We start from the raw sequence: 12,789 nt of genomic DNA, 5'->3' as shown, positions 1-12,789 counted from the left end.
CTTATTCCTGATACTTCCCAGTTTGTTTTTTTAAAGTTTTTTTTTTTTTTTTTTTTTTTATTTATTTATTTTCCCCGCCAAAGCCCCAGCAGATAGTTGTATGTCATAGCTGCACAACCTTCTAGTTGCTGTATGTGGGACGCGGCCTCAGCATGGCCGGAGAAGCAGTGCGTCAGTGCGCGCCCGGGATCCGAACCCGGGCCGCCAGCAGCGGAGCGCGCGCACTTAACCGCTAAGCCACGGGGCCGGCCCTCCCAGTTTGTTTTTTTATACACATCCATATTACTTATAAAATCCTAGCTCAGTATTGGAAAATATATTTTCCTCCATTAGCCTGCAACTAACAAATCTTTTACTGACACAGGTTTGAAACTAAAAAGATGTTTTCTCCTCATATTCTCTAATAAGAAGGGAGGGAACTTTTGATTTAATTTTCAGTGTCGTGCAAACAGCTCTTTAATTGTGAGAGTTCCACAATTTTACTGAGTTATTCAGAGAGAATGGGGAAAGAACTAATGAATAGGAAATACAATGAATTTATTAGAGCAATTTTTAGAGTAAAAAACTTGTCTAAATTTTAGAATTGTATTTTTGAGAAAGAAACTTATAGAATGAAAGAGTTAAGAGTCATAAATGGCTACTAGTGATCTCTAAATCCCTTACTATTATTTAGGTAGAAGAACTGACAAACAAGATGTCAACTGCTCGTCCTGAAAACAAAATGCAGAAATTCTCACTTGTAAATTTATCCTAACTCTACTGGAAGTTTGTACACTATATGCTCAATTCAGTTGGTAGAATGTAAAAGAAGTCTGTTTTTCTCTCAGCCTTCTGTGTGGCTGGTTTTTAGCTAAATCATTTATTTTTGTTGGATTATTCTTGTGTGTGTGTGTGTGTGTGTGTACCTCACCTTGTTCCAGAATATATTTAGAAGAGAGATTGTCAGAGTAAATTTTTGACCTGATGGTTTTCATGCTTAATGTTTTCTCCTCTGATTGGTGGTTCTTAAGTGGATTGCTGAAGGCATTTACCACACTGACTGTGAAAGAGATGGCTTTTAACTGTGTGAGATTTGAACTTCACATCTTTCAAGTGTGGAAGCATTAACACTCCAGTAGTGTTAAGCTTTTCATACCACCTGCTTCCCGTATTTTGAGTTCTGGTGATTTTCCTGTGATTGCTTCCAATGGTACTCTTGAAAATCAGTGAGTCAGCCCTACAAATATGAATATGACCGTGTAACCGGATTAGCCATTGATCGATGTATCTCCAAAAAGAATGTTAACTTCCAATTTTTAAGATAAATCTATTCATTGCACTTGCATTTTTCTGTCATCAAAAAAGACAAGACCAGGAGACCAGTGCCAGGTGTGTAGGTCACGAGTCCAGAAAAGTAAAACATAAATTTGGGAGATGTGAGAAGTTCACTTTGTAATATATGGAGCCAAAAAGATAAGGAAATATGAACTTTTGGCTGTGTATCAAAATGAATAAATATATAAAGTTCATGCACAAAATATATAAAATTTTCTCCTAAAAATTTCTCATTTTAAAACTGCATTTCTCATTATAAAACTGCAGTGATTTAATTTTTTTCTTTTTACCATTCACGCTTGATATAAATCCTACATTATGTACTATGGTTACAGACATTAATTTGCTAGGCATTAGTCTATATACTACAAAAGCCAGCATCCAGTTCAGCTGCATTAAATAGGTAATATATTTTGTTTAAAGTTTCAATTAAACTCAGGACCAGAGGATATATGGTCCCTATGGGGAGTTTGAATACTCTTATGCCAATAGTAGGGTTGCCTAAGGATCATGCTTAGGTCTAGATGTCGCTTGCTTTCCTGGAAATATGATATGAGACAGTTGATTATATTTCATTGCTATTAAAACCACATGAGCCCACCTGTTACATTAATTCATAATTTTGCCAGTTTAGTGGTAAAGGAAAAGATCGAAGCTTAAAAACTATTTTGAAATTGAGTTATAAGGAAATGAATATACTCAAATTAATACCTAATTATATCCTTATTCTCTTGTTCCCAAATAGTTTCAATATGTTCTGCTTGAAAAATCTGTTTTCTGAGGCTTCAGTAGAAATAAATGAGAAAAGAATATATATTTTACTCTTTTATGGGCAGTATCCATGGAGTGAATCTTTTACTCAGTAGTAAATACTTATGGGTTGGATTGTTCTTAAAAAATTAAGATGATGTTATGTTGTACTTCGGAAATTAATTAACTAGATTTCAAAATCTGGCATTCTTAAAAGATGCCAATTTCAATGACATTTAGATGACATGGACATAATCATGAGGAAGAAGAAAATCTTGTATGAAGGATACAATCTTGAAAATCAGCATCAAGGAAATAAGTTATTGTTGCTCATATTTGAAATAGGCAAGTAATACGAATAAAGTTAAAAATGAAACACATTACTAATTGTATGTACTTGGCTCTGTGTGTATTTATATCTGTTTTTCCTAATAGGTAGGGAAAGGTTGTTTTCTACATAATAATCCCATTTAACTCCTCAAGTGAGCTGTTATTTAGTTTTAATTTTATCTACACTGATAGAAGCTATTGTCATATTCAAATTGAGTAAAGAATTAAAATAGAGCATGCAAAGTTTTGTTCCAGAATACATGTCTTTTTTGTCAACATGTTAATTATGGGCGTGAGATTTTGTGAGCTCTTGTAGAATCTTATTTTCAAGTATTCATTAAAAATAGGATGTATTTTTAAATTTCTGATATACTTTAGTAATTAACTTTAGTATAAAAGTTTATAGCGTAAAATAAATTATTCATTGCATATTATAGAAGCATATTGCTTGATCTGGGGATACATATGAAATGTATTCCTAAGAAGTGTATAAAACTGAAAATGCTTTTATTAAACACTTCTGACATTTTCCTGCAAATATTCGTGTCCTATTTCTCTGAATACTGTTATTGTCATTAATTCTTTTCAAGCTAGTACAACATTTACTCATTCTTTTTTTCTTTTTCTCTGGTGTAAACCTTGTTTTTTTTTTTTTTAACACAATTTAGCACTTCCTTGCATATTTCTGGTGTTCCCTGATTATTTCAGTTATATTAAGCCATTTTATATACTCCATTGTAATTCTCTTGAGGACAGTATTATATTTTTTGGGAGACGATCATCACCTCCTCCAACATGCACATGAACACAGACACACACGGTCTCACTTTCTCTTTTTTGGAAAATTCTGAGCACTTAATAGGATTCACTCCAGCATTTGTTGATTGATTATTATTATTACTATTTTTGTGGGGAAGATCAGCCCTGAGCTAACATCTGTGCCAATCCTCCTCTTTTTGCTGAGGAAGACTGGCCCTGATCTAACATCGATGGTGATCTTCCTTCACTTTATGTGGGATGCCGCCACAGCATGGCCTGACAAGCGGTGCGTCGGTGCGCGCCCAGGATCCAAACCCCGGGCCACCAGCAGCAGAGTGCGTGCACTTAACTGCTACGCCATGGGGCTGGCCCCTGTTGATTGATTTTTTTTAGTGATGCATTTCCTTGAAAACATGAAGGGAATTGATTAGTCTGGAGAACTTCAGGATCCCCAGTTGCAAGTACAGAAATAACTGACACAGGCTCCTGGCTTTTTTCCAAGTTAAATTTTGATGGCACATCAGATGTTTCCTGTATATAACTTCACACTAGAAATTAGGAATATTTAAGTTTAACCTCTTTCTTGATGATTAGTGTTTTTTCTTAGTGAAACACTTATTCATTTTTTTCCCCTGCATTTCCTCTGTTTGCTTTAAAACTACCCTTTCAGACTTCAAGAGTTTCCCATTAAGTTTGACTCTATAGGACTAGATGAAGAGTTACATATTGAACCTTTTCCTAACCCTCCTCAATTTAAGACTTGGATTATATTTCATTTTACTTCCCCAATGAAAAAAGTTATAATTGTTGAAGTCTGTCATCAGATACTCTGTAGCTTATTTAATTTCTCTAATCATATTATTTTTCCTTTGTCTCTTCCTGCTCTGTACAGTAGCTCTTGAGGATTTCTAACCAAAACTGATATATCTGAGGCAACTGGACAGTGTTATTTTTATAAGGATAAGATAAGGCTGAGGAAATTGTTAGGATGGAATACAAGAGATTCACAAAATTTGACAGCCGGCAGTTATAACAAGTTTATGGCATAAAGAAAGAAAGAAAGCCAGACTCCTAATGTTTGTATGTTGATACTAACACTGTGAAGTAAAAAGTGGGAATTAAAATCACAGCGAGTTAAACTCTTGATAGAGTAGGCTCCTGATGTCATATGCTTCTGTGAGACAACAGATTCTGGAAAAAGGAATTACTTGGAAATTTCTTTGCAATGACATTCTGGGTAAAAATGTAAATCCAAGTTGCTGCATAATATGGTCAATTATTTATCAGATATTTATCAAGATTGGAACCAGAGGCTACTGAACTTAGGTTGGAGGACAGATAACGAGATGAAGGATTTTATGTCTGGCTCTACATAACTCATAGTCTAGTTTGAGATCAAGAAGATTGTAACTGGTGAGGTAGGTCCTATAAGTACATAGAAAGGGGGAGTTTGAATAAATGAATCTTGAATAGGGAAACTCAGTTTTGTAAAAATTCCCTTCTTAAATCGATTCATAGATTATAATTCAATAGCAATAAACATTCCAAAAAGAATTTTATCAAAAATTTGACAAAATGATTCTAAAGTTCTTCTGATAGACTTGACAAGAAAATAGATCAAGAAGGTTTAGAGAAGAATATTGGGTGAGACTCACTCTACTGTACCAACTTCACTTCTGCAAGTAGTATATGAGGGCCAGTAGATGGGCTAATTTGATAATCTGCATCCTGAACATTAAATCTGCTAATGCTTTCTGGTTCAAGAATTCCACTGCTGTATATGTATTCTAAAGCAATAATAAGAGATATGTGAAAAAAGAAGATAATTACAAAACAGGATGAGAATTGCTGAGGTAGGTGCAGTACTTGCATAACAAGTTTGGAGGGAAATTTGAATAAACAAAAAATTGAATGTTGATCTTGAATGAGAAAATTGAATTTTGGAAAAATCATCATATTTTTATTTAATATAGTAGAACACTGGAAGGAACCTAAATACTTCAAACAAGCAAAATATTTTACTTATTATTTTTAATTGATTTGTTTTCTGTATGTAAAATAAATTCTGGAAAAACACTAAAATTTTAGTAGTTGCTATCTATGGATGATGAATGCATTCAATTTAATAAAATTAAGATCTTTCAGACTTTCTACAATGAGAAGATATGTTTATAATTAGATAACAAATATATAAATATTAAAAATTTTAAAGAAGGAATATCAGGACTTGGTCTAGATATAGTTAGTATGGAATGGACCATCTAGAGAATCCATGAATAGGATACTTCCTTTTTATACTAACTAGGATATCATCACTGGTTTGTGAAATGACTAGGTATAAACTACTAGACAGTAGTGAATCTACAAATGATTATCTATATCATTTTGGGGATTAAGGACTTATTTATTCTTAGCCTCTCATTTTGTAGATGATAAAACGTAAGGCCCTGTCAAATAACTTACTTGTCCACAACCATACAACTGTTTAATGGCAAAGTAACATTTGAAACCCAGCCTCTAACTATTATTTTTGTATATAATTCGTAATTCAATGCTGCATCATAATTGTAGATAATTTCAACAGGTAGATGAAACAAATCAAATTAATCAATTAATTAATTAATTAAAATATATTTATTTCATTTTAAAATTATGTGGCAAAATTAGTTCCTAAGAAAAGAATTAAAAGTAACATATAAAAAGTAAATAATCATAACAAGTTTGGAAATTGGTAAAGTGCTCATAAAAAGAAAAATGACCAGCACATAAGAAACACTAAGTATAAAAACCACCAAGATAAACCTGAAAGATAAGCATTTCTTAAAAATGGGTAATTACCCTTGTGACCAGCCAAATCCTCAAACTTGGAAAATTTAGAAATTAGATAGATTATGATAGAATGTCTGTCCTTCAGGCGAAGTATTCTAAAATTCACAGTATTGGTAATGCGACACTTTCACTGTGTTGGCAGCAGGAAGCATGCTGGAAATCACGTGGGGTCATTTTGTGAGTGCCTCCATTCTTTAGAGGCCAGAAAGAATGCTATTACTTCTGTGAGCCCTTTTACAAAGATAGGTTTTCTCCCCAGTGTGCTGGTGTAGCAGTTTTTTACACACTCCTGAAACTTTTATACTTCCTTGAATTATAGGTCGATATATACAGTTCGGTGTCGTCCACACCACATTCACTTGTGTTCTGCTGTGGTGATTTTGCTCTATTATTATTGTTAACTTAATATTTTTCTTCATTCTAAACCGTGAGATCAATGAAATCACATTTCTTAACACAGATTAAATGAAATTTATAAGTACTAAATTTTTAAAAAGTTTTCATGTTGTTTCATGTGCACCTAAAAATCAAACTTTGGAAAATAACTGATAAAGAGATTTCTTTGTCGCTAGATTGTAAGTACCTTGAAGGAATGAATGAATGATATCTCATTAACCTTTATGTTAACCATCATATGCATTATCCATGTTGGTTAACCTTAACTGATATGCAAGATATATATTCAAGAATTAAAAAAAGACCTTTAACAATTACTGTAAGAGTTGGGTAAGAGGTGATCACTTTTAGTATGGTGAATCACAATAGTTTAAAAAAAAAAAATAGCGAGAGGCCAGCCCCTGTGACCTAGTGGTTAAGTTTGGCGTGCTCTACTTCAGCACCCCTGGTTCGGTTCCCAGGCATGGACCTACACCACTCGTCAGTGACCATGCTGTGGTGATGACCCACATACAAAATAGAGAAAGATTGGCATAGGTGTAAGCTAAGGGTGACTCTTCCTCAGCAAAAAAAACCAAAAAGAAAAACAAAAGGGAATCTGTGGGGAGGGGAAATTGGATGAAGGGGGTCAAAAGGTACAAACTTTTAATTATAAAATAAATAAGTACTGGGGATGTAATGTAGAGCATAATGACTCTAGTCAACACTGCTGTATGGTATATTTGAAAGTTGCTAGGAGAGTAGATCTTAAAAGTTCTCATCACAAGGGAAAAACACATGTTTTTTTGTATTTATATGAGATGATTGGATGTTAACTAAACTTAATGAGGTAATCATTTCACAATACATATATGTAAGTCAAGTCATTATGCTGTACACCTTAAACTCATACAGTGGTGTATGCCCGTTATATCTCAATAAAACTGAAAGAAAAACATAGGGAATCTAAACTGAATCTTAATGTAGAAATATACTATCTTGAGCAAGGTCAGCAGAAACGAAAGGTAACACTGGCAAATATAGGTAGCGTGTCCCACTACGTGCTCTGTTCTTTAACTGCAAGCTGGAGTTGCTGGTAACTTGAAACATGAGAGTCAGTGCAATCTGGACTGTTACATCATCAATAATACAGCACTCTTTCCTTTAAGGAGTTAGCCTTTGCCTGGGTTATTTAGACCTGGGGCTTTTTAAGGAGGAAGAGTGACATTATTTGTTCTGCATCTGAAACTGGTTTCTATGTGCCTGAAATCAGCCTGGAGACATCTAAATCCCTTTTGTCTGCGAGTGAGTCGGAAATAAATCTGGGTGATGAACCTGATCGCTACATCATTGCACAGCAAATCTTCTCATTCTTATGAAAGTGCCTCTATTATGTCATTTTTTGCAGGATGAGAAGGAAAAATTGTCATCATTGCTTCTTTCCTCCTGGGTACTATAAACATTTTTTCCTATTATTATAAGTTAAGAAGAATTACAGTACCAGAGAAGATGACTTAACTTAACCCTCCTCCCTCCACCCCATTGCCAACCAAAGATCTTCATTTCCTTCCTTATTGAACACACTGAACTTTCTTTTCCTGTGGTCGTTTCCTTCATGAAATTTTTATGATTTTAATATTTTAATCAAGCTTGAAGGATTACATATATGTACCCAAAAACTGAATCCACCAACGTCACTCTTTGCAGTTATTGTGTCCCCTCTCTGATTATTTTTTATATCAATGTGGTACAGTTTGAGCTAGAGAGAACTCTAATCTGAATCTTGAGTCTGGCATTTGCTTGTTTTAGAACATTGAGCAAGTTGGTTAGGCTCAGAGAGCCACAGTCACTTCATTTGTAAAATGAGACTGATACTGATTACAGTGTAGGAATAATGTAGAAGTGTAAAGATAATATATTTAAGACTTTAGTAGGTATTTAGTAAATAAGAAACTTTAGGCAGTCTGATGCAATGGAAAAAGACATGGGCTTTAGAGCCATTCAAACTTCTAGGATAGGATTATTAACTGTTTGCGTGCAAGTCACTTATCATTCCTGAGCCTTCCTCCTCATCCATAACATGAGTATTCTGACCCCTACTATGAGTTAGAAATGAGAATTATGAAGCTCCTGCCTTGTCAGTGCCAGGGATGTAGCAAGTACTTGTTCTCGTATTGTTTATTGCCAAAATCTTTATTGAGTTATCTTTTAAACACATTTCAATTCATCCATGATCATTTTCTTGCGTTTTCGGTTTTGCATCTTGATTTTATTACTGCTTTTATACATTGTTTTTGTGTTAAGGTTAACCTTAGAACTAAAGTACATCTTATATGCTACATATTCCCCTCTTAATAATTTAGTAACGTATGCAGCAGAAGCATTTTTAAAGGTCAACCATGGATTATTATTGCTCTTTCTTATTCTTTTAATTCAATAGATAAGCCTAAGGCAAGGTGAAATGAACTTGATGGCCAATGTATTACAGCTAGAAAACAATTTTCCAGGAGTGAGAAAGAGAGTATCATTTTCACCTGAGCTGGCAAGTTGGCAAGTTTGCGATTAGTCTCTGCCAACTGTTAAAGCAATGTGCGTTGAGGTCAGGTCGTCCCGGGTTTGAATTGCAGCTTTACCACTTTCTACATTTATGACTTTGTGTGTTTTATTTAGCCACTCTGCTTCTAAATTTCCTCATGTGTAAAATCCAGGTAATGACATTTCCTAATAAAAAATGAGGTACATATACAAAGCAAGTCATATGGAGATTGAAAATATGGTTCATCTTGCAAACCTACTCTGCACAGTTAGTTGGTAGTGGTTGAATGGGGGAATGTGTTAGGCTCCTTGTGGGCTAAATGAGAAAACATTCTACATGCCCAAAGGTATAGAATGAGAGGAGCGGGCGCTCATAAATCAGACATTTGCTCCCGGTAGCTTGCTGCCCTAATTAATTATAAACTTTCAATGAATGATTGTCATTGCCATTATTGTTATATACAATGAATGGTTACATGAAGTTTTTCTAAGTTGTAACGAATAGTTCCCAAGTAAGCTGGTTATTTATCATTTTTCATATACTTGTCAAGATGCATTATTCCATTATATTTCTTATTTATAGCCCTTTGATATTTTCCCGTCTCACAAGCTTTACAAATTAATAAGTTGCTTATGAATTCTTACAGAAGAAAATGGGCCAGCCACTAATTATTTAGCAAATTAACAACATTTCATTTCAAAATAACTTTTAATAATGATAGATTTCTGGCAGAAAAAAGTAGTACACTTCCTGAAATGATTTTCAGACATCAACAACTTAAACATAATGAAGATTTGAGTCTCCAGAGCACTCTGGAATTGGGATTCTCTCACACTCTGTTCTGTACAGAAAACCTACTGTTATTATCCTACAAATTAGTTGAATTTTTTGTGTGTGTGTGAGGAGGACCAGCCCTGAGCTAACATCTGCCAATCCTCCTCTTTTTTGCTGAGGAAGACTGGCCCTGGGCTAACATCCGTGCCCATCTTCCTCTACTTTATATGGGACGCTGCCACAGCATGGCTTAACAAGCGGTGCATCGGTGCATGCCCGGGATCCAAAACGGTGGATCCCGGGCCGCCGCAGCGGAGCACGCGCACTTAAGCACTTGCGCCACCAGGCCAGCCCCTTAGTTGAATTTTTTTATAAATGAAAAGTAGAAGCTATATTAAATGCAATGATTGTACGACTTCTGAAAACTTATCTATAAGCACTTGAAGACCCCAAAAAAGAATTTTAGGTTGATTCCAAACAGAACTCGTAATGCAGGCCTATCTTTCATCTCTAATTCTGAAGTTAGTATGTGTTTTCTATTGGCTTTAGAATCCATTTTAGAGAAAATATTTGGATACAATTTATCATGGATTGGTTTAAAATTTTCAATACTTTAGTGATTGTGCATTTTTTCTGTTATATCAATCATGTCTAGTTTTATTTTAGTATGAAGTGATTCACTTTCCCCCCAAAAAATTACTATTTACTTTATTTGGAAACATTTGTTAGTTCAACAAAGCAAAAAAAAAAAGAAAAAAAAATCATCTGACAGTGTTTCAGTTTTTACAGAGATATTATAATAAAAACAATGCAGTTATTATAGAAACTTATGAATATTAAAAAAAATCTATGCCTAGTCTTACCATTCTAACAACTCTGTGCATTTTTTGTATTCCATTCCAGTCTTTGGTCTTTGCTCCAGAATTTCTTACGTCTTACCCTGAACATGTAATTTAATCTGAATGAATTCTTCTTAAATTCAATACATTTTAAGCTTTAGGAAAAAAAATAATTTCCAGCTATCATTTTTATGATAGTATGGTTTAAAGATTGTTCTCAGAACTAGGAAGACATAGATGTGTGTGAGTGGATACATACATTTTTGTGCATATTACATGTTATTTGTCACCAATATTTTTTCCTAACTGAGTGAGCAAAGGGCACTCAAAAGGTTAGGAGACTCAAATCAATTCGATTCATCAAACATTTGTTTTGACAATGCTGTGCTAATACAAGGAGAATATGATTAAAATAAAAGGAAGCTAGCTCTTCTTTTGAAGCAAGGATGTACAACCAGTGTGGGTTATACATTTAGGAAAACCTGGTGATGTCTCTAAATGGAAAAAGCTATCATAATGATGATTAGTTCAGCCATAAAGGTCCACTTGAAAAATAATACAGGTTACCAGTCTGTTGTCTGGTCTCAGAAATTGAGTAGCTTCTACATTTGCATTGCTTATTAAACCTACAATATTTAATTTAAGTACACAAGTCATCTTAAAATATAATTTTCCCATCAGGTGAATATTCTTCCATACTATAAGCATGTAAGGGAAAGGGGGATGATAATCAGCAGGCAACTGATATACTTTTGGCTTTATTTCCAATTTTTTTCCTCTTGCTTGGCTGTTAGAGAAATGCTATTTGGTAGTTAAAATTTGTGTAGCTTGAAAGTAATCACTGATGACTGAAAGGCCTCAGACTAGCTTTTTACGTGATGCTGGGCATGCTAAATAATTGACATGTATTCACTGGATTTTCAAAATGAAACTGGTAAATTTTATTTACTTACTAAAATATAAAATGCAAATTCTTTCTGAAAAAACAAATCTAGCACAATGCTTAATCCAAAATATTTTTAACTCCTTTAATTAATCTTACTTTCTCAACAAGGTTGTAAACCTTGGAGGGTAGGACCTTAAACTTCTTTCGTCTGGGTCCTGCATAATGCTCTCTACTTAGTAGTTATTCTATAAATACTTGAATTTCTAAAGGAATTAATGAATGTGAATAAAAAGGACCAATGATTGTACGTAAGAAAGAAGAAACTTATCTTAAAAAAAAAAAGAAAAAGAAATAGTGACAAAGGGCTTATGTTTGGGAATCAGATGTGCCTAGATTAAAAATCAGAGCTTTACCACTTACTAAATTTTTAACTGTAGCCATTTCACTTAATTTCTCCAAACACAAGTTTCCTCACCGGTAAAATGGAAATGATGACGACTTTTGGGGAATCAAATGAGATAATGGATGAAACTATTTGCCACAACGTCTGAAATTTCATGGGATATAAACATGATGATGTGATACTGTTGCAAATGCTGTTGGAAACCTGTGTCCTCCGATTGAGCTTTGTGGTTCACTTTCCAGGTGAAGCGTACATGCGATTAAGCAAACTCCCTGAAGCAGAGCATTGGTATATGGAGTCATTGAGATCCAAGACTGACCACATCCCTGCCCATCTCACCTACGGGAAACTGCTAGCTCTAACAGTGAGTAACTACCTTCCGCACCCTTTAGAAATTGGTTCTCTCCATGCAGACTGACATAGATGGGGTTTGAGGTACTGGTTCTTTCTTAGCCAGTTAACTCAGATTGTTAGGACATAATGATGGTAATACTAATTTAGGACCCTGTACAGAAAATATGGAAAAATGTGTTCCTTTGGCTATGGGGTTTGCCTTAGATAAAATGTGATATGTTATGATCCTTCATATAATTCAATGAAAATATATAAATGGAGAACCCCAAATATGTGATTACATAATGAAGTTGTCATAATAACAATATGTGTATAAAGATTATGTTCTGCAAGCCAATGTTAACCCCAAATTGGCTATAATATAGAACTAAGTATGATTCTTTCCAAACAGCCAAAACTTTGCATGTGTGTGAATCAGTGTCACCTAGAATTCCTTCTAATTGGAAATCATTACATAAGAGAAGTGAAGCTGTCATTTGGCCACCCACTATGTGACAAGAACTCTTGGAAGCAACATTTCCATAAAAGTGGTGTTAGTTTGAAGCATAAGAAATTGCTGACATCCTACCATTGTGACTTACAAAAATTGTAATTTCATGTGTTTCAAAGTAGTAGTAATGTTTTTATTTTACACAACAGG

General features: G+C 34.3%; 1 protein-coding gene across 1 annotated transcript in view; it reads left to right on the top strand.

Moving 5' to 3' along the window:
• The window catches only part of TMTC2 (transmembrane O-mannosyltransferase targeting cadherins 2), a 387,351-nt gene that overhangs the window by 244,719 nt on the left and 129,843 nt on the right, over positions 1-12,789 (top strand). Inside the window, exon 8 of the mRNA XM_004417918.3 lies at positions 12,038-12,159. Coding sequence (XP_004417975.2) covers positions 12,038-12,159 — 122 coding nt within the window. The remainder of the gene's footprint in view (positions 1-12,037; positions 12,160-12,789) is intronic.

Source organism: Ceratotherium simum, chromosome 25 (genome assembly GCF_057802395.1).
Source record: "Ceratotherium simum simum isolate JZ-2026a chromosome 25, ASM5780239v1, whole genome shotgun sequence".
In the NCBI taxonomy this organism is placed as follows: Eukaryota; Metazoa; Chordata; class Mammalia; order Perissodactyla; family Rhinocerotidae; genus Ceratotherium; species Ceratotherium simum.
This window is presented reverse-complemented; position numbering and strand designations above follow the sequence as displayed.